Source organism: Hyposmocoma kahamanoa, unplaced genomic scaffold (assembly GCF_003589595.1).
Source record: "Hyposmocoma kahamanoa isolate Upper Pololo Valley unplaced genomic scaffold, ASM358959v1 103, whole genome shotgun sequence".
NCBI classification, from domain to species: domain Eukaryota; kingdom Metazoa; phylum Arthropoda; class Insecta; order Lepidoptera; family Cosmopterigidae; genus Hyposmocoma; species Hyposmocoma kahamanoa.
Window position 1 is genome coordinate 4,690,592 of NW_020653344.1, and position 23,624 is coordinate 4,714,215.

The following is a 23,624-nucleotide window of genomic DNA, read 5'->3' on the forward strand; positions in this document are numbered from 1 at the left end:
CTGGTGAAATTACAGGACTTACCAACTTAAGTTTCAGGGTGACAGGCGCAGTGGCAGTGCACTTCAGATCTTTGTGATTTAAACTTCTGAGTAACATTGCAACTATTATGGATAGCCGTGTCGCTTTTTACCAGGTGCACGATTTGTTCATCCCGTCATTTGATATCATAAAAAAGACTAAACGTCGCAATTTTGATTATTTTACTTTCAAAAACATCAATCAATGTTCAGGCGTTCAGATATAATAAAGTGCCATATGTATAAAAGTTAACCAATTCAAATTGGTTAATTTCTAATATTCGAGAATAATATTTTAATAATAATAACGCACTCACTCGTAGTCCAACTACAGAAACCCTTTATCACGGGTGTCATAGACACAAACACAGACTACCACAAATTACACCCAAAGTCACGATAGAAATAAATGTAGGCTAAACGTGGCAAATTGGACAAGGTAGTTTTATGACATTATACTTGGCTCGAGAAAGAGGGCACTGAAAGCTAAGAAACGAGTAGCACTGCCCAATATTAGGGTGTTATTACTAAAACTGTTGATAGAGCAATAGGTAGGTTAAGGGCTTGTCTCGATCGTGATAAATAAGAATTGCAAGGGTGCGTACAGATCTGGCGAACGCGACGCAAGCGTGCTGCACGTTGAATACATGTTAGTATTGTATGTGGCGAGCGAACGGCACGCGAACAGATCGCACCACGTAATGCACGTGTGCATCTCGCGAGCCTTTCGCGAACAGGCGCATTAGCGCACCCTAATGCGTTCAATTTGTCATGATCGAGCATAATTTGTGTCTAGCCTTATCATGACACCAAGTAACGGGACGAATAATCCGTGTACCTGGTGGTAAGCGACAGGTCTGTCCATAACAGTTGCAGTGGCACTCAGAACTCTAAATCGCAAAGATCTAAGGGTCACTGCCACTGCGCCCGTCACCCTGAGACAGAGAAGTTAAGAGACAAGTCTCATGTGCCTGGAATTTCGTCAGTACCCTTTTAAAATTGAAACGCAGTAATACTCGCATTACTGCTTGGCGGTAGAAATAAGTGAGAGTGCAGTATTTCCGTGAACGAACTCTTTAACAAGGAGCTTTACTGCTATCAGATGATTATATATCAGTCTAAAGGCGCCACAGACGACGCGTGTGCAAGTGTTGTGTCACAACGAACTAAGTTTTTAAAAATCGTGCACGTAATAAATAATAAGCAAGACTCTGAAATGTATTCTATATTATCTTACCATTGGCAGGTAATCTAAGTTCTTTATGTGAGCTATATTGCCTAAGTTTGGATGCGGGTAAACTCGACTTCCTAACTGCTGTCGGCGGCGCCATTGAATTGTAAGAGCCTGGAAAGATTTGAAAAAATGCAGGAACAAAATAAAAAAAACCGTACACTAATTTTCAATATATAACAATTATCTCAAGTCACAAGTCGAAATTTAAATTTGTGCTTCGTCATGACCTGTAGAATTCTATTTTTTATATTAATACTTGCTATCATCCCCTAAAAGTGTAGTTGAATATAAACCTATCTACACATGATGTGTACAAAAGTGAAGTACTGAAGCCAAAATAAAAAAAAAATCTAAAAATACATTGAATTTTCCAAACAAATATGTTGTCAGACAAAATGATCACGAAACGTCGAAACATTTTTTTAAATGTTATTGAGTCACAAAGACACTCATACAAAATTTTGTTAGCACCCTATATTGTAGTCCTTTCACGTAAAGCAAGCGAATGTATTTATCACATCACTGTAATTAAAATTGTGATTGGTGTGTGATTGGTCAGTTTGAATTGCCTATATTCTTAATACGCGTGAAATTTAATAAATCCCCCAATAGGTGCTGCTTGTCACTTAAAATTACACATGCCAGTAGCTGGCACAGTGTCAGTAAGAGGTCAATGTAAGGTAAATGTGTATACACTTCAAATGAAAGTTAGGTATAAGCGTGCCAGTTAAATGCACGTATGCAACGTTTACCAATAAGGCAGATGCCAGGTAACTAGCACGTTTATACATGTAAATGGCATGCCAACTGCTATATGTATGATAACTTTACGACACTTACCAGTTGACAACATTTTCACCGGTGACTTCACCCGAACCAGTGGTATGGGAAATTTTTTCTCTGGACTCATTCTATTGGCCAATATATCTCTTTTGGCCGCCGACTTCTTAATCAAAGTAGCTGTATTTATAACAGTTGTGTTTGGATCGCTTACGTTTGTACTTGGGACTTTAGTAACCGTGTAAGACTTTTCGTCTACCATGTTGTAAATGGGTGATATGGTTGTGTGAAGGTTCAAAAGGTCGGACTTCGAACTTTTATGTGTGGTTGTAAGAGGTGTTGAGGCGACGTGCAAACCTGAAAAAATATAATACCTATGACGTTCATATTCTTAGAGAATCTGCTTAGACAGATTGGACAGGAAAATGATGTTAAAATTAAACTTCTGCAATTTCGCTGTCGTGACGAATTAATATACAAACGCCATATTTAAGGGCAACGTAGATCCTTAAAATAACGCAGTGTTATTTCAAAAGTTTGTTTTTGTTTGAAAATAAAACAAATAGTCGACTGTCATTATTTCATTAATTTGTTTTAATTTCCTACCAATAGAGGTTTGCAGTGGTTGGAGGTTGATTTTGCGATCTTATAAATTTCGCAAACTTTACTCACGTCTGACCCAAAAAACTGATTTGTTTAAAGAAACAAATATACGCAAATTAAATTCGAAAAAATAGTTTTTTCCTATGAGTAACAATCGAGAAAACCTAAGAACTCTATTTAGTAGAAAAAGTGTATTTTATTTATAAATTACTGTTACAATTTTTAAATTTTCAGCCGTTCCTTGTTTAATTTTCATTTAATTTTTATTTTTCAATAAAGGTTGAGAAAGGTTACATACATATACTGAATGATGTTAATTTAATTCTTACTTTACGTCTAATCATTGTTTATTGATATAATAACGTTACTATTTTATACTGTCACTTATTTTTGTTATGCTAAATGTGCCGGTGTGTGCATATGTAGTAAGGGAAAATATCAAGCATAATTATGTGCTGGCAATTTCAAAGAAAACTAGGCCTATATATTATACTTCATAAACCTACGTGGATCGTGCGAAGGTGGATTGTCGGGCACACTTTCTGGAGGACTGGATGAACTAAATGTGCCGGTGTCTGTACTATCACTTGAGCCAACCATTGCTCGTTCTTGGGATCCCCACTCCTGAAAAAATAAGTGAACTGGTTTATAAGTGTCATTTGAGTATAATTTAACTCAACGTGTATTTTATGTTTATACATCTTATTCTGTGGAATATTAGATTCAGTCGTTCGTTATCTTTATTAAACAAAACAAAATAAACTCTTTAAGGGTTGGAACACATTTGGATGTACGGAACAACAACGCGCCAACAATAAAAGCGTGTTTTGTACGGGTGGTGTCACGATACGATACTAAAACACGATTTTTGTACGCTGCAGTTTCGTGCGACGAAGTGTGGTTCAACCCTAATTTTTTTTCACCTACCGGACGTCCCTTATTCTGCAGGCATTAGTAAGTAATAAAAAAATAACAAGGTAATGAAGAATAATCCTCCCAAGAGAGGAAGAGGCCGCGCGTTGCGTTTTGTTTCTTTGTCCTGTAATCATCATGCGGTTGGAATAAAGTATATACTGAGTTTAATATCGAATTAAATAATCCTACCTTTTGTTGCATAGTGCTGTCATCGAGAAGATTTAAGGTCGCCGCGTTGATGTCGATAATCGGTTTCTGATCTTCCTTCAAGAACACAACCGTTGTATCTAAACTGGTTTTAGGCGAAGACTTTTTAAACGTAGCGTTTCTTTTTGGTGGTTCTCTAACTGGTTCTTCTGTTTTATCGAATCCGTTAGCGCACTCTCTTCGTCTCGCAAGTAATTCTGACGCATTGTTTATACTTTTCCTAGGCAAGGACATTGTTTGATTGGACAGATTTTTAACTGGAGATAAGTCAACTTGATTAGGTAACGGTCTCTCTGGTTCAGTGGGTAACGCTTTCCTTGCCAACGATAACTTTTGCCTAGCTTGAATAATCTCATTAAGCTCTTGTTTATCTAACGTCACGTTTAAACTGCCTTTCCCACCGTCCACAGTCTTTTGCATACCCATATCTTTGTAGAACGCGTCGGATTTTTCAAAGGATGCGTTTACATTTTCTTTCTCGGCGTCGTTATTTTTAAATTTATTATTAGAGAAGTGCAATGTTATGGTTTCAGTCATAGCACTGGGTTTTGGGCTGTCCTTATTGTCCGTGTTTTCGTTTAGGACTTTAGCTGTGTCGATTTGACAGGCCTCTTCTCTAGATTTCGTGTAGCTTTCGGAATTTATTATCATTGTATCGCGTTTTGTGAAACTGTTGTATAATTGGTTGCAACGGGGTCTTGCTGATAACAACCGTTCTGATTGCTCTAAGTGGGTGAATGTCGCGGAGCTGAATACGTTGTTTTCGGAGGATATACTTTCCGATCTGGGTTTGTGCGGTGTGGAAACGATGTATGATGAGTTAACAGAGTTGACTAGGCTGGGCGGCAGAGAATCCATAAGGCTATCGTGGTCGGGGTACGTGGTCTGCGAGAGGAAGCTGGTGCTCATGTCTTTTTCGTCTAAGATGCTAAGTGTCATGCTGGTCATCATTTGATCTATGCTGTCGCGGCCTGAAGTTGGTATGCCTAGGGAATATTAAAAAAAAACTTTCGGTATTTCTACAGATAACTAGCAGTACTTCCACAATACTCGTAAATGACGCCATAGGGATTCGAACCATCCTCCTCTCAATTGAGTAGCGACTCCTCACTGGCCGCCCAACGCTTGTATTTAATATTTAGTATTAATGTTTATTGTAGAAAACTAAATTAGCTGTTCCAAGAAACAAACAAAAAGAACCGTGTAAATCGGTGTTAGTATACAGGGTGAATTAAAATCCATTAAAAAATCATAACTCGAATACTAAAAAAAATGCGGAACATATACGGGAATGATTCGGATACCACTCAATGTGAGGCACCAACATTTTTTTGGACGTCACTATCTCGGCCACCCTACAAAATCTATTACTATACCTGAATCTCGTTGCGAAGACAGTGATTTACGACCGTCCAATGATTCCTGGTTGAAGTTTCCAGAGCTCTCCATAAGTATGGAGGACACTAAACTCGGTGGTGACATTCGCATGAGCGACTCGCCGCTGTTGTACATGTTTAGGCTGCCACGGTCAGTCAGAACGTTTAGACCTGTTAAACCTCTGAAATTGAAAAAGGAATGTGTTACAGCCCATAAATTATATTTATTGAATTGCCATATCATGGTTGCCTTAGATTTATATACATTATTTTGCGTTTTACCCTGTGTTGGGGCACTGCAATGTTCGAGAGAGAGTACTGTTTATTTCATTTTCTATATATTTATTTATTGTAATATGTTATATGTAAGTTAAAACAATAATAATAATATCAACACATGCAGATTATTTAATAATTACATTAGAAAGCATACAGGATTATTTGTAAAATACAAACAACGTCGCAGGACAATATTACTAACATCATAAACAATAATTTTTGTTCCATGAATTGTAATAATTCATCAGATTTTACTTTTGCACAAATATAAAAATATTTAAATAGATCGCTCTGAACGATGATAACTCTATGCGGTAACAACAGTAAATACTAGCCCGATGCAAATCGCAGGAAAAGGGGTGGGAGTCGTCGACGAGAACGTTTGCGCGTTTGAACTTATAAAATACAGATCTAAAAGAGAGAGATCAGATAATACAACAAAATATTAAAAGTTTATAATACGCAAAATTATTCTTAGAGAAAAGTAATGGAACAAAACATATTGTTTATAATGTTACTAATATGTATGTCCTGCGAGGGGGCTAACAACATCCCAGTAGGAGGGAATCGAAACAAGTCAGCAAAAATTCGACGTAAATGCGTGAGTTATCCGTTACTTTAGTTTTCTATATAAAATCGCAGGAGGATACAGGATTATTTGAAAAATACAAATATTTTACAAATCACCCTGTATAGTATAAGTTTTTGTGTCAATTAAAAAAGTAATTTAATTTATAAAACGCATTTTTCAGAAAGTACGTTTTAAGGAGTTTTTAAAAATGTGCTGTTAGTCCCTTAATTTCCAAAACGTAGCAAAGACAAAATTTCTGATACTCTCGCTGTTTTATCATTACTCTAAACGAGAAGACCGATTACGTCAGATAAGTAAGTAACTGCTAAAATTGCGGGATAAAAAGGGCACATTTTTATAAAAAAATAGTATTGAGATTCAATCAACCAACAGGATTTCGTTGTATTGATAGAATGTAGGGGTTTTCACCCCGGGAATTTCGATCTCGAAAATTTCTCGACGATTTTTTGGTACTTCCGAAACACTCTCTCTCTCTCTCTCTCTCTCTCTCCCCCCCCTCCCTCCCTCCCTACTGTTACTGTTACCAACTGTTACTTTTTATTCTGGTTGTTTTATGCATGGACATGACAACAAATCTTAGCCAGCCCGTTCGCAAGAACTTCGCGAATCCTGAATGAAGTAGCACACATAATAGACTTATTTTCTTGTACTCCGTGTGAGTTCACAAGAAAACACTATTCTGTTATTTGCTACGTACACGTATTATAACAATTTATAGTGATTACATTACATATTATATTGTTAGTTTCTTTTTATTGATTAATATAAGTATCTACATATGGATTTGTACACTATTGCGTTGGCTATAACTGTAATTGTAGGTGTAATTTTCTAAGAAAATAAATTAATAAACACGGTAGAGTTGACCTTAGTATAATTTCTAGAGATTGAAGAACGATAGCAATAAAATCAGATTGTCTCTATTTCAAATTACATTAAAACCCTTTCTTTCGTGGCTATTATAAAAATAAAACATAAATAATTTATGATTCTATAAAGAACTTGATTAAAATATCATATCAACCATATCAATATATGGAAACTTAATTTTGAAAATGTCTGGCAAGTTTTGTTTTTCCCGGTATTTTCGAGATCGCATCGTCTCGATTTTTATTTCCGGGATGCGAAGGGCAAGGGTCTTTAGACGCTTTTATAAGCGTTGCAGTGGCGCTGCGACTGCGCTTCCAGACATTGTCAGAAATTCAGCAGTAGCACAACTGCTGCCTAATGTGAATGCGACCTATAAGATACCTCTACGCTTCTTGAAAATATGAATAAAATTCTATTGGTAATTCATTCCAAAAATATACATACAAACAATACATGGCTTCACTTTCAGCCACTGTTGTTTAGACATGAAAGCATGTAATTATTAATTTCGTTTTCGATACACGTCTGGACCAAGTATCAAGGTCATTGACAGTGTTTTGTGGATCATTCACTTTCCCCATAATATATCTTTGTACCGCAATCGGACAGTCATAGTGTGTATGGAAAGAATGTACTAAGAAAGTTTGCCGTCAGATATATTATATCAATAATTTTGAATGACGCTTGATGAAACATCTGTCGAATTTGATTTATTACATTCTATACAATACTTTCTATTTGAATGTTGCCTGGTGTTATAAATGGGTTCGAAATATCACAAAATAAACTAGGTATGAAGGCTTATAAAGCTGGTAATTAATAAAGTGCTATTTTCTTTTGTACGTAAGGCGTGACAACTAAAACAAAAGACTGTTAACCTACAATGCAAAAAAGAGTTGATGTGATTAGCTAAGTTTACGGACAATGTGTAGACCAAAATGTTAACGACATTCGACATTGTGGTCGCCCTCTGAGTCCAAGATCTTGGATTCAACTCCCAATAAGCCAATTTATTAAGCGACCTTCCCTAAATTGCTTTTGGTGAGTGTTGGAGGAGTACCTCCGGGGATTGTCGTTACTTTGGTGTATAGTCCATTTGTTTAGGTACTTAACTAAATGTAAACAATCTTGATTTTTTTTTATTGAAACATATACTTTCTAAATCAACAGGTAAAAAAATAGGCATGTTATGTCATATGAAGCTAAATATCTGTATTTTGTATTTGAAGGTAAGTAAAAATAATTTTATAAATGTATATTTCATTAAATAGACATCTGAAAATTGTTTACATTTAGTTAAGTACCTAAAGAAATGGACTATAGTTGAGTTTACGAAAGTTGATGTGACGCTATGTTAATAACAACTTTTAACTACATAGTTCATTATTGTGCCAAAAGATGGCGCTTCAAATTACTATACACGTTAGAATCGGTTTAAATTAGAGGTGCGCCACCTATTGACCGCGACGCGAAATGCAACTATGAGAACGGTATATAGTTCAATATTTATGCCCACAATCTGGCTAATATGAGGTGCGACCATGTAACGGATCACAAACATACGTAATATTGCACGTGTTGTTGACTTCAAGTCTCGTCAACCATAGTAAAACAAATTACTTAGTTTAAAAAACGAAATAATTGTCGATGTTGCCTTGTAAATTTATATACTCTTTGGAGTTGACATACTTGTTGAATGTATTGTGCAAGTTGTGCGCCGGCTGCGATAAATCGATGTTGATAGGCTTTGTTGGGGGTTGGTCAGATAATCGCTCCGATGTTTCTGACGTCAGCGTGATATCTATGTCGTCCAGCTGAAAAAAAAAACACAAATATTTGGAAGTCGAATCTGAACAGCGTTCAAAGTGGTTAAATATGGCGACTTTTAGAATTGCGATTTATAGGCGATTGCATTCATACAAATGCGCGATTGTATCCTATATATAAATCCCAAGTGTAGCGATGCGATCGCGCGTTTGTATTGATGCAGTGGCGCGCTTGCGTGTGTAACAGCTCTTAATTTTTCTTTTCATGTGACCATGGGCCTTCTAAAAAATACGCAATAGACGAGTAATTTGCAGTGATCGCAATTGAATAAATAAAGTGCGAACGTTTTCTTAGTATGCCCATGTCGTCATCAATGCGTATAAAATTTCTTTTTTATTGTTTATTTTCTAAACGTTCCAAAATATACGCTGACCCATTATTATTTTTTAAATGGCTAAAATATTTAAATACGTAAGTACGATTGATCGTAATATCTATGAATTCAAGTCCTCCTGGTTGTACCATCACCTAAGGATGGCAAACTAGGCGATGAATTGGGTTTCGAGCACTTTCCAGCAACCGATTTCAATAAAACTTGGTAATTCCAATAAAAAAGCCGATAAGAAACTTTTGAGGTCGGGAATTTTTAATAAAACGGTTTTAATTTAATTCACTAATCTAATAATATCACTAGATATACGAGGAAAATGCTCCATTTCAATTGTTATCACCATCTGTCCGGATTTCTCCGGACGTGTCCGTATTTTTCGGAGTAGGGTAACAATTTTAAGAATAAAAAGTAAAATCCACCTCGCAATTCTGTAGTAAAACTCGATTTACGACAAAAATTCTGTTATCCGAACGCCTATCCATTACATTTCATATCCGTTGCCGCGTAAGAGAGATTCTCGATGGCGATCGTAAATGTCAAGCTTTTTGTCAGGACTATTACAAATTTTTAAATGGTAACCCTAGTTTCAATGCATTTATAAGCAAACCTAAATTTACTTGTCGAGCGCTAGATTTCCCAAGTGACTGTGCTTGGTATACATTCTCAAGTTCATTAGAAAGTGTGGAAATGCGCAATGGAAATTGAGTTGCAATGCCATTTAAAATGTAACAACAACGACTAATTACACTGAATTATAATTACTTTAATAAAAACCTACAAGAGCGTTTCGAACACAGCCATTGTAGGGTGATGCAACTCGAGTGAATTATTATGTATGCAATAATAAACAATAACTGTGTGTCGTGGTAATTACTGATGGGAGTAAAGTGACAAACGAATAGTGGCCATGAAGTGATTATGTCGTGGAAGTAGTCGCGGGAAGTAATCGAGATGGATGACACTCTTTTTATTACCAGTAGAGCTCCTTGTGAAAGAGTTCGTCGAGGGAAGTATTGTTACCTCACCGATTCTTGCGTTCCGGTTTTAAAGGGTGAGCGGGCTGGTGAAATTACAGGCACATGGGACTTGTTAACTTATGTCTTAGGGTGACGGGCGCAGTGGCAGTGCCCCAAAGATCTTTGGGATTTAAAGCCAAGCAGTAATGTGAGAGTGCGTACAGATACGGAATGCGCCGTAAATGCGCCAGTTTGCGAAAGGCTGACGAACTGCACATGTGCATTACATTGTACGATCTGTTCGCGCACCGCTTACATTAACATGTATTTAACAGCAGCGTGTTGCGCGCGTGCAGTGCGCGTGCAGCGCGTTCGCGGCGGCAGGTCTGTACGCAACCTATGCATTGCTGCGTTCCGGTTTTGAAGAGTAAGGGTATTGGTGAAATTACCGGCACATGGAACTTGTCAACTATGTCTCAGGGCGACAGACGCAGCGGCAGTGCCCTTCAGATCACAATATAACGGTATTATTTACACTGTATGTATTAGTTGAAGTAAATAAGCTCTGCGAATTTCAAACTTTGATAATCACACAAAACTCGTAACCTCAAACTTTCTCTTACCACATTTGGTAAAACGAAATTAAATGAAGACCAAACATACTTCTGTGATTAATTGTCAACTGTCAAAGGTGGGAGGATTTACTACACTGCATTGGTTAAAACATACATTGAATCGAACGGTCAAACTAAACCTTTCCATTTTAAGGCTTTGACCATAATTTCGATTAATTAAGTGAATGAGATCAGCAAACTGCCCGAATACGGCGAAAGACAACCCGATATTATTGATATCCTGCTTTTTCCGCTCAGTGTTGCCGTTTTAACTACCTAAGGCCCCGTGTACACCAAAATATCCATAATATGGAGAAGTGATTGAGACAATAATATAATAATAATAACGCACACACTCAACATAGCCCCGCACTAGGAAAACGCCTGTGTCGCGGATATCAAGGACACACATATAGATAACCACAAATTACACCCAAACTGACGAGAGAAATAAATGTAGGCCATACACATATTTTTCCCGGCCTGGGAATCGAATCCAGAACCTCTGCATGGCATGGTAACCGTTCGGCCACCAAGGCGGTTTAACAATATTATTTCTACGATCATGTACACGTCAAGTGTACATTGTAACGAGAATATCGCATTCAAATTCAGCGCTATTTCTATATGTCCGTAGAACTGATACGTGCTAGAGCTTGAAGCATGTGAGTATATTTAATATACTGTAATGATCTTTTTTTTTAATAATTTCAAAAACAAAACAAGTCGTGCGTCCGTCGGTAAGCAACATAGACATGTTGGTGACATGTGACGTCATAGAATAGATTGTATAAACCAATGACGTAAAATGCTGCATGATATCAAGTAACGGGACCAAAAAGTCGTGCGCTTGGTGGTAAGCAACACGCCTCACTATAACACTTACAGTGCCACTCAGAGCTCTAAATCGCAAATGTCTGACACACTTTAGCTTTAACACACGAAGATCTGAGGGGCACCGCCACTGCGCCCATCACACTAAGACATAGGTTGGTAAGTCTCATGTACCTGTAATTTCATCAGCTCCCTTACATTCACGAGTAAAAGAGAGCTGGTGAAACAACAAGCACATAGCATGACCAATGCTAAGAAAACTTAGCTAGCTGCGCTTCGTTTATTATCAGTTGAGAACACACACTCACAGCCCCGCACCATGGAAACCCTGTATCGCGGGTGCTATGGACACATACATAGACAAAACCAAAACTCACGAGAGAAATAAACGTGAGCTGTATAAATATTTCTCACGGCCCGCGAATTGAACCTGGGACCTCTGCGTGGCAGTCCGGCATGGTAACCTTTCGGCCATGGAGGCAGTCAATTTACTACAATTAATTTACTATAATTCGACGTAGTTAAACAAAAAGGATGTGGATTGGATCCTTTTTGTTTAACTACGTCAATTTATTTCCGTGACGTCTGTTGTAATGGCTACCATATGAGATAAGAGAAAGTCCAAATCAATTCTCACCTTAGCTGAAATTGGATATTTACCTGTGGATCATCATCCTGCAACAAACTCTTCCTTTTCATAGCGTATTCCTTTATAATACTACTGTTCTCCGTATTACCATGAACATTAAAAGTTTTAAGTCTCAATATTGGTCCTAGTGGTGATGAATATTTGTTATACGTCATGTATTTATTCGCTGATTGATTCGTTGTGGCACTGGGTAGTATTGAAGGATTCGATGGTTCCATTACACTGTTGATACTCGGCCGTTGCATTCTCTTCTTGGGCTTGACGTAGGTTCTTGAGTCAAATTTGTGCTTGTCCGGCATAGCCAGCACTTGACCTGCAAAACAAATCAGAATTAATAAAAATCGACGAAAGAAAAACCATCTTATGAAGTTGATGATATTTTAAAGTTATTCGTTCTAAAAAAAAAGACATTTATGACATTTAATGTATCTATTGACGACCTCGGTCGCACTGTGGGCAATGGATGAGGAAATCTCGGAATCGCATACATGATAATGAATATAAAATAAAGTAGTATAACCACTGCCTGTCGAAATGCCACGGAGTGAAGTAAAACAAAATTACAACTCATAGATTTCTCATAGACAGCGCTATGGCTAAAAGTCGTTGAAAACCGAATACAAAGATCCGACAAACAAGCACAGAAAAATTCGTTAAGTCCGCTGGTTCGTTCCGTGGCTTAGTTGGCATAGCGTCTGCCACGGTTTGCTAGAAAACGTCGGTTCGAATCCGACCGGATCGAAGGAATTTTTTCTGAGTGTTCGATCTTTGTATTAATAATTATAACAAACTAGTGGAGTAATTTCACAAAACATAATTGAATATTAATTCAATACTAATTTAAATTCCCTAGGTTGAACCCAAGTAATTAATTAGTGTGGCTGTCTGGAACATTTTATCTATTTTTTTAATGGTATAATTCAAATAAATACAAAAGAAACTTACATACTAAAAATTGCCAAACTGCCGTGCAATTTCAATTTTTTTTATTTTATAATAACATGTACTAGTAGTGTAATTTTCAGATTAGTTTACTCTACCTAATTTCGGAGGCAATTTTTAATATTTAAGTATTCCAATATATATCGCGAAATATTAAATAATAGTTTAGGTTACTACAATCGAATGTTAAATAATGCTACATGATAATATTCTAGAATATGTAAATAACAAAAATTAGGTACAGAAAATTACCCTGTAACTGAAATTAAGAATTACGTTAAGAGATACTCTTTTAGATTACGTTTTAGTGAATATTTACTTAATTTTTTATCAATTTTAACCAATCTATTTCATTAAAAATTGTACACTATTTATTTTCCAAAGGTATTTCATATTATTTTATATTTTCCATTATAGTTATTTGCTTTTACCTGCACTAGTTTACCCTGCCTTAATCTATTAACATAATTGTCTATATGTATGTATTGTATATGTTCTTTTCAAGGCAACTCAACAGTTCTGCAATATCAAAATTCAAAATCTAATACGAAAGCTTGTAATTTCTCACATTTTTCACCCCCATTACTTGTTGAATAGCAGAACCTGTAGAAGCCTCTAAGATTAAGCAGAAAACTCAATACTGGCGAAATCCAAAAAGGGCACCCATAAGCATATAAAAGAATTTATTATTAAAATTATTTTGTATAAACATACAATTGTTATTACCATTAAATTCATATTTATGTGTACATGTGTAAATCTTTGAATTTAATTAATCGCTACCTTTATACAATAACACAGCATTGCAGAATACTATCATTTTGAACTAAGCATACAGCGAGGAGCAGAGAAAACAAATTTTTTGCGTTACGGACGACGGTCTTAGCCAGGTTCCTTACTATTTTTCTAGTCATGGACCCCTCTAAAAATTTCAAAGAGCCGACGGACCCTTTCCAAAAAATAAAAAAACGAGGTTTTAGTTTTTACTAGCTTTTGTTGTTTGCGATTAAACTTTACACTAAACTATTCATTAGTTGACGTGACGGTTACTGCTGCATATGCTGAATTAGAACGTCAAAGGCGTTGACGTTAAACGATGCCACATAAACAGACGAAGGCTTCAAACTTACAACTCCCTTTTTTTGCCTCGGGGGTGAAAATATTAGTTTAAATTAGTGCCAAAACCGACGAACAAATTTTAATTCAATATTAATTCAAATTCAAATCTTTATTTCGGTCAAAATATCCATTGTTAGTAACAAAATATTTTAATAGAAATCCTGACATTCCCGACGCTCTACAGTAGCTTGGCAACCCCAACAGCATTCTGAGAGCATCATTATACTGGGCGCGATACGCTTTCTGTGTACACTTGAAGATGCATGTGTAAAAAGATCGGCAAAGTGCTTTAAAAAGCGTGAGATTTACGTTTCTAGTACAACGTGTAGGCCTGCGGGCCAGCATGTTGCACCTTACTGCCAACGCTCTGCGCTCCCAGTCAATGTCCAAGTCGTCAGAGAGATTCTCCGTCACCCAGTGCCCTAGGTACTTAAAATGCGAGAACCTATGTAGTGGCAACTGACGGCATGCGGCACTACTGTGGGGCATTTAGAGCCGGCCTTAAAAATTAAAAACTCGCTTTCATTTACATTGTACCTAAGGCCAAGAGTTTATGCATACTCCTCGCAAATGTGCAGCAGCCTTCTTAAAGCACTGATACATTAATGTGTTCGTGGTTAGTATTGGCAATTCCAACAATAATGATTAAGTTGGCTACGTATGTCGTATCAAAACTACAAAAACGAAACGTCGTCAATTTTCCCGTGTGTTGGCAGACTAATGTTTCATAATTTTACTTTGGTGCCATATTATTGATAAATCTTCAATAACAGCCTGCCTCCATAAAGAGCGATATCGAACAGTCAGGAAAAGGGGACGGTGATAGTTACTCGTAAATTGCAACAGCCCTAGACAAGCGTAGGACGCTAACCGAATACTAATTTCTAATTTCGATGTCCGAATAATTGCAGTCGGAATATGAATCAGAAACTTCATTACTTTTAGTTTGTAATGCGTTCGTAACAAGGAGGTAATGATATTTTTTTAATTCGAGAAAAGATCAGGTCTAACATTGGCTCTGTGGAGTTTTTGAGCTAATTCATTTAAAAATAAATAAAAAATGCTGCAAACTTTAACAAGGTTTATCTAGATAAGGATGTTAAAAAAATAAAGACCAAAGCTGCCTCTTTATATAAGTTTCGATGACTGGGTGCCTTCTAACAGCAGTTTGGGTGCATAGAGATGCATGATGCATTGACTTCTAAAATATTTCGGTGAGTCGTAAGTCCACCAAGCAATAGGAAGTGTTTATTGTCAACCATTATACATCTCACTGTCTAGCCTAATCTAAAGATAGGGTTTTAGGGTCTACAAGGGTTGAGCACCTTCTTTGATATGCAGGTTTCTTCAAGATGTTTTCTTTCACCTTCAAAAATCTTTCACAGATTGAAAAATTTTATCGTAGGTGTACACTTTTCTCGATTACAAGGTCGCGAAAATGTTTCATTGGCAATAACCTTATTAGGCGATCATGTCAGACATACAACAGCAGGTTCAAGGATGTGGATGTTTTCTTATATATCCTATAATTTGGCGTCAAAATTTAAAACTAAAATAAAGTTACTGCTCCAGTGTAACCCAGTTTCGATGGTCTTCTTGCCAGTTCGCGTCTAGGCTCTGTTATTCGGAGCTGAGGCGGTTTGGTGTGTTTCAATTATTAATAAATTAAGGAATCTCCAGATCAACTTTGTATGATATTTTCGTTAATATAATAACAATAGTTTCACAACGACAGTTTGTTTCTTCAATAAAATTAATAAATAAACATTCACGTACGTAACTTAGAAACTAAAGTCACAGGTTCCGCTTTTGGACTTTTGAAAAAACACTGCATTATTTTGGGGAATTTGCTAGTGTTCCTGTGGTGTAGATATTTATCCGAAATAAAGATTTCAAATAGAAGTTAAAATCTAAAACTATAAAATCTAAATCAAAAGACACCGTTAGATAAAAGAGCCATTGAAACGGTTTTAGTTGTACGATTATTTTAGTCTGGTAAAAGCTAGGTAAAAAATAGAAAAAGAAAAAACCAGAAAGTTTACCACGCGTATAATATAGAAATAATAATACAATAGTTTTAGATACTAGCTCAGGGTAGTGAGTTCGCGTACACGAAACGAGTTCGAATTAGTCTGTGTAAACACACCGTCTAATTTGGAAAACCACTTCCCTGCAGTTCGATAGCTCGTAGTAGAAGAGGAATGGTGATCAGGATCCGGTTTTCAGGCGATGCGGACGTTAGTAGTGGGCAGATAGATCACGCCGTTGTAATTCAGAAAGCCTGGGCGCGAGATACCAGAGAGAACAGTGAGATATCCGAAATAAGGTATTTCAAAGAAAGGCAGAATTATGTTTACTGACTGCAACATCCCTAAAAATTGGAGACAGACGCACTGCTAATCGGAGTGGCTACCAAAGCATAAAATAGCGGTTAATGTTGTTGCTTCATGCAAAATCAACTTAATTATAAGGTGAAGAATAATTTAGGATAAAATGAAAATGGAAATTACTAGGAATAATGGTAATTTAGGTGGTAACTAAATGTTTACAATATTTAACAACTAAATAGCATAATTAATATGAAATTAACATCGTATTATCGAAGTAAACGATCAGTTATTTTAAATTTAGCATGAACGTAAGCATAGCCACAATTGAGTAATTTAACATTTGTACAGATTTCTAGCTATAATGAATACATTAAAATCAAGATAATAATTAATGATAACACAGTATTAGCTTTAAACATTGCGTGATAATTAAAATAATTACATTAATCTAATTAAAGCAAATTAAATTGCATCACTCACCCGATTTGGGGATTTTACACTTATCACAGTATATTATTTAAATTATAATTAATTACTGTTTCTTCCTTAGATAGGCGAAATTGGTTTCCAATTTACTATTATTTGGCACAGAAAGAAACTTTTTTGGAATTTTAAAAATATGTTACGATGTGTTTCTCAGTCCCGCCAACAGAACAAAATGACTGAACGCCGATCTTGCACTCCTCCAGCGTTCAAAATGATGATAATGAATGACTTGTGACGCAGTAACCACTTCTCGAACGCAAAAGCGCCTGATATAAATACTAATGCAAACGATCTGTTTTCAGTTTACTTCGATGATTTTTAGTTGTTTATAAGGATATTAAGCATTTAGTAAGTAGGTTTTATTTATAAATAGATAATAATTGTAAATATGTATTTACAATTATTATCAATAATCTTATTAATGTAAATATGTTATTATTCTAAATAGATAGATTTATTATTAATCCTGCAAATTAGCCCAACGACTACGTTACACCATGACCGATAAGAGTTCAAGGAAACAAAGGAAGGAACGCTGCAAAGCTGTCCCACGTTTGCTCTAACTATTTTTATCCAACGACGACGGCCTAGAAATTGTCTTCCTATACTGTAACATAAATAACTCGCTTGTTATTATAGGTATTATGTCTAGATTCGTCGCATCGGCGATAACTTTTGTTTTCAACCGCCGATGCAAAAAGAGTTGTAAGCATGAAGCCTTTGTCTGTGGCATCGCCAACAGCTGCAAGTGAGGTGAGTCGGTCGGTAGTTGAATAGAGTAGATTTTGTTGAACACAATCGTTAGTTGAGCAATGCACAACAGGAAATGAGCGAGCGAGCCTACAGTTCTGGTTCCTATTTGGAAAATAGGATGGGGGAGAGGTGGGAGGCACCTGGGGTCGCTCACCCAAGACACTAGAGCCTCTTGAGTACCAGATGAATGACAAGAGTCTATGACAACCCTATCTACTCTGGGATCAGGATCTGAATTTAGTCCCTATGCGAGCTTGCTTGTACAGGTTTTAGTGCCCTTCCCGTATAACCAAGAGGTAGACAGGCAGGGGCACTGTAATCAAAACTTCAGTAGAAAGATATCCTCCCTGTGGCATCGTAGCTCCCAAACGGATAAACTGATCTCAAAAAAGCGTTTTTCTTTATTTGAAGGCTAATTTAATCGGGGTGATTCTTAGCTGTTTGATGAACGTCTGTTCAGTTGTTTAAAAATCATGAGCTCTTCTCCCTGTTAGTGTCAGAATCTCAGTCATAAAATGAATATTATTATTATCATGTTTGAGCTAATTAAATTGGTTTAGACGACTTCTTAGGTTAAGATGGTAACTTTGTTGACTTTATGGAGTACACCGTTGTATCGAGTTTTAAAAATTTTAATCAGCTTACAAAGAACTAGGCTTCCAGGTATTTCTTCACTTTCTTCACGTCACTTAATACCTGACTATTTGTATAAGTAATTTTAGTTCATAATCTTGATGATAACAGAATTTCATAGACTCAATTATTATATTAGTTTGAAATCGGCATTCGCTTCAACTCACAACAGTTTAACTCTGAAAGTCATATCTTCACACAAGGAAAATGTCGAAAAGGACCTAATTTTTCTTCAGTTATTCCAATCTCTGTTAAGTACAACCTAGAAATATGTGAAAAACCAGTGATAATCAGTAATACCACAACTACTCAAGAGAGGATAGTCGTTTAATTATCTATTTTAGAATTAATAATTTGCCTACTTGCTTGATCGAGTGGTTTGCACACCGGTTTTCATGGTGTCGCCATATCTCAGGTCCCGGTTTCGATCCCTGGCTGAGTCAATGTAGAAAAACCAAGGTTAGAGGTGCAACCTGATCAAATGGTTTCGAACTATCTATGCCTTTTTTTGCAATGGTGTACGATACTATCCAGACGAAATATATACAAATATCAAAAACTCTTTTTTCCATAAGGATGTACATTTGTCATTCGGGAATCTTGATTATTCCAACTTTCCTATCATTAGATCTATAGATTTTTGGAATAAAAAGCCCAAATCCGAAAAAAGGCCTTTATTACACACTATGCGGTAGTTTAAAATATAGTATAAATATAAATTAATTTTTAAAATTAAAAAGTATAAATGACAATCATGATTTTTTACTATCATCTGTAGTTTAAACACTATACTATCGTATTAAGGACACATTCATCGTTTACATTATCAGAAGTGAAACGGGCTAACCATGTATGAAGCGAGTTTTAAATATGCAAATCGCCGCGTTGGTGTGCGGTGTACCTTACATCGAAGCAAAGTTATTGTACAGACTGCAAAAGAAAAATGATAGCAAAGCTGTATCACAGAAAGAACGACGACCTTTTGTCCAAATGCCTTACGAATTGTATTGTCAATGCTGCTATGACAAAGGCTTAACAGGCAAAGGTTGACTTCGATGAGATAGCACTAACCTTGTCTATACTGAAAACACGACCATGAATTTAAAATGAAAGTATTATTTCGGATCTAATTCCGCCCGACTTGGACGGCTGGGACATGTGGAAAGAATGGGAGAGAATCGAGCTGCCAAAGGAACGTATTTGGGGCGACCAACGAGGCATCGTCCAATTGGGCGTCCGAGATATCGCTGGAAGTATGGAGTTGTCAAAGACCTGAGGGAGCCGAATGTACCCGAATGATAGCCGATACTGGAACGAGACTGTAAGAAATGACATCGGAGGTTAAGGTACACTTCGGATAGCTGAGCCAGTGAAGCAAGTAAGTAAATCGTGTATCCATACTTGTTTTTACAAATAAACCAAACTTCTTGGGCCCTTAACAGGTGCCATGGACGCGGCTGACTGAGTCAACTTTTACGGGCCTGTAAAGGGCCCGAAACGTTGGCTTGTTTGAAAAACCAAATATACCCCATTTAGATCCAGAAACGGAATAGTCTCATTTCCTACGTGTAGCAATCGCGATAACCTAGAACTCGATAAATTGAGTATCTGGCAATCATTATCCACCTGTATACATGTCATGCCTGAGCACGTTTTTTTAAGGAACTGGTTTTAGTCCACCATAGTTGGCCTTCACACGTCTTCAAAGCATTACGCAGGTTTCATTACGATGATGAAACACTTCACCATTAAAGGAAGTGTTAATTAGAAAGCTTTATTGCACACGATGTTAAGAGACTAAGTGGTACCTGTACCACTATAGGATCTGTTGTGGAAATTTATAAGAGTTATCTGACTACATATTAATTTATTCCGAATTTTGAAAGAAGAAAGAAAGGAACATTTATTCAACTTAATAAGACTTATACAAAATAATTATCAGCTGAAACGGATCCAACTCAGCATATGTCACAGCTCGATTGCTGTATTGTTGGTTTTCAGTTGAAGCCGTTTTACAGGATAAGATGACACGAAGATACTGATGATGATGATGATGAGTTAGATATTTATACAGAAGAAACTAGAAAAGGATGCCGTTATTGCCGCAAGAAATTCCTTTTACTCTTCTTAAAAACAAATAAACAATATTTCCAAATTTTCTTTTCATTACTTGTTTTCAAATATAGACACAATAAGAAACGCAATGACTAAACGTGAACTGACGATGTTGCCCTACATTGTGTACTTGTTTAATGTTTTGTTATTTTTTATTTGTTTTGTTTTCTGACTGGTTCTGATTGATATTTTGTTAAGAACTCAATACGACTATCAATGTCACAAGTTTATAAAAAGAAAAAACACTCGTAAAAAGGCATTTGTTGCTCTTTGAAAACATAGGCTAACTGGATTTTCAGTGTTTCGTAATAAATACGTCAAGGAAATATGAGCATATTTTACAGTAAGATAGTATATTTTATTCCTAAAAGGCAAAAATAAATGAATGTTTAAATTTCGTGCAATGAATACTTTTTTATGATACCAAATAACGGGACGAGCAAATTGTGCGCCCGGTGGTAAGCGACGCCTGTCCTTAGCAGTTGCACTTCCACTCAAAGTCTTAAATCGCATTTCACCAGCACCTTTAACCTTCAAAACCCGAAGAGAGTAACGCTCACAGTACCACTTGGCGGCAGAAATAGGTAAGGTGACAGTACTTCCCTGGACGAACTCTTTCACAAGGAGCTCTATTGCTATTAGTACCTCATGACCTTTAAAACCTACGCAATCACGATACTCAAAATATTATTTTTGTTTTTTATATTTCCCATAGGCTTCATGAAAATATTTCCTATTTTAAACAGACATAGGAAAGTATTTTGCAATTTATATTTTAATTAACATGTTTTTGACCGGCCCCGATAACAATGATGTACAATTCTACACCTAACCACACAAGTAATGTTGTGCGTGTAGGAAGGCAGGTGCGAGCAAAAAATGTTTCCTATTCAACACAAATGCAAATGATGCGATAGTTCCGTTCATAAAACGGAATGACAATATGCAATTGATACTTGTTTGTTTATTGCACATCCTATAGTATAAACAATCTTATTTATAATTTTTTCTGAAGTTGTTAAATAGTTGCGAAACATATTACAATAATATTGTTTCACTTGATGAAAAATTATCCGCACGTGTAACAAAACACAAAAGGGAATGGTAGGAGCATGGTAGGAGCGAAAAACATGAACTATAGATACGTAGTCTCTACCTTACTGAAATATAGACGTGACGATATGAATGTAATAAACGAAGTTGATGAAAATGTCTAGGACAAATTATAATAGTATATGCCATTGGTATTTTGAGAAGAACAATGCTCATAATGAACCCCTGGCCTCATATACCAAAACTTTTATTTCAAACGATAAAATGAAATCAGAAAACAATTCTTTTCAACAAATTATTTTTTACACACTTCAAAAAAAGGAGGAAGTTCTCAAGTCGATTGCATGTTGTTTTTTGTTGCGTTTGTTTCGCGATAACTCCGGACGAAATTTGTGAACCGATTTTGATGATTTTTTTTTTTGTTGGAAAGGGGCTATCACAGTAGGGCCCCATTTAAATTTGAAGACAATATTCGCCGCTAAGGGTGGCAAACTAGGGGATGAATACGCGTACTTTCCGGTAACCGATTTCAATAAAACTTGACAAATAGATGTCATTCTACGAACTTTTAAGGTCGGTTTTTTTAGTACTCTATATTGCGATTATTTCAAAATATGAACACTGGCGTCAATCATTATTCAACCATTTTTTTAGTATACAACCTCTAAATATGTGTATAAGTGTATTAATTTCGCAAGTAAGCACACTTGAAATCATAGTTTACAAATCAGAAGCCCCGGGATTATTCTGAAATTCAAATTAATCGGAGATCAAAGCTAAAACTGTATAGTTAATCCATTGGACTTTAGTCAATTGACGAAGATATATAGAAACGAAACAATAACGCCCATGTCTCTTTCACTGTAGACTCCAACCAGCAAGGTCAAATAACTACCGTATTGGAATTAATGATGCGTGATGTAGGAGGATCCATTACGCCAAATTGAATGGAGACTTTGATAAATTTTTATATGGATTTTTTTTATGAATCAAGCGACGGAATAAACGAGTCATGTCACTGGTGGTAAGCGATACGCCTGTTCATAACAGTGATAGTGCCTCTCAGATGTCTGAGTTAGATTAATTTTGATTTCAGAATAATCCCGAGGCTTCTGATTTATAAACGATAATATCAAGGTTTGTCACCCTGAGAGATAAGTTGATAAGGCCCACGTGCTTGTAATTTTTTTTTGCCCTTCAAAGCCGGAACCTATCACATTACTGCTTGGCGGCAGAAATAGGTGGCAGTACATCCCTAGACAAACTCTTTCATAATGAGCTCTACAGCTACAATTTCAAGTATGTCTATAAAACTGATACCGTATATCAATTTCAGTATCTTCTTTAGTTTATGGCTGATGCCGTAATAATGCTATTATTTGAAGCCATATCGTCGCCTTACTTTCTCAAACTCGTATTTTAAAGCACAAAGTTACTGAAATGCAAAAGATGGACTGTGTATACAAAATTTTGCAGACTTGTTTCACGTCACATTTACTTCATATCACATACTGGCTCTTACATATTCTTAAAGTAATGCATCGAAATTAACACCCTTGATAAGAAATTTAAAACAAATAGAAAGTTATGCCATCTTCTGGATAATAATTCTTTATAAGATACGAGTTTGAGAAAAGTAAGGCGACGATATTCAAAGTAACTTTTGGACTTATCTATCACCTTTGACGCATTTACTAACCTAACTTCGAAGAGAAATCATCCAAAAAACTTACAACATACATTCTGTAATATAAACAATAAAAGTACTATAGAGAATGCAACTGCACATCTATCAATATCTACAATAATAAGCACAATATCTGTATATTCTTGTGTTTATGACGGATGGTCTTAACGGCGACTGTATTCTTTGAAATCAGATTCAAAGTATCTTTTAATTTATCCACCAAATGCTTCGACACATTTTTTAGAGCAATTTTAGGGATGTTTTTAAAAATGGCCACGTCAAAAGTAGCACAGAGATCATAAATCACTTTCTGAATCTTCTTGAGTTTATGGTTAATACCATAAGAAATTATAGTATTTTAAGTCAAATTCAAAGTAGTTTTTATGCTTAGAGGATGGAAAAAAATAAAAGAAAGGAGCTG

The 23,624-nt window shown here is 36.1% G+C and overlaps 1 protein-coding gene across 2 annotated transcripts in view; it reads right to left on the reverse strand.

Annotated features, from left to right (window-relative positions):
* LOC113238256 overlaps positions 1–23,624 on the reverse strand; it is a 52,742-nt gene that overhangs the window by 10,360 nt on the left and 18,758 nt on the right. For both annotated transcript variants that reach the window (XM_026475074.1, XM_026475067.1), the window contains exons 3-9: positions 12,097–12,398; positions 8,564–8,688; positions 5,134–5,315; positions 3,740–4,743; positions 3,142–3,259; positions 2,093–2,389; positions 1,256–1,363 (exon numbers count right to left, since the gene is read on the reverse strand). In XM_026475074.1, coding sequence (XP_026330859.1) covers positions 1,256–1,363; positions 2,093–2,389; positions 3,142–3,259; positions 3,740–4,743; positions 5,134–5,315; positions 8,564–8,688; positions 12,097–12,398 — 2,136 coding nt within the window. The remainder of the gene's footprint in view (positions 1–1,255; positions 1,364–2,092; positions 2,390–3,141; positions 3,260–3,739; positions 4,744–5,133; positions 5,316–8,563; positions 8,689–12,096; positions 12,399–23,624) is intronic.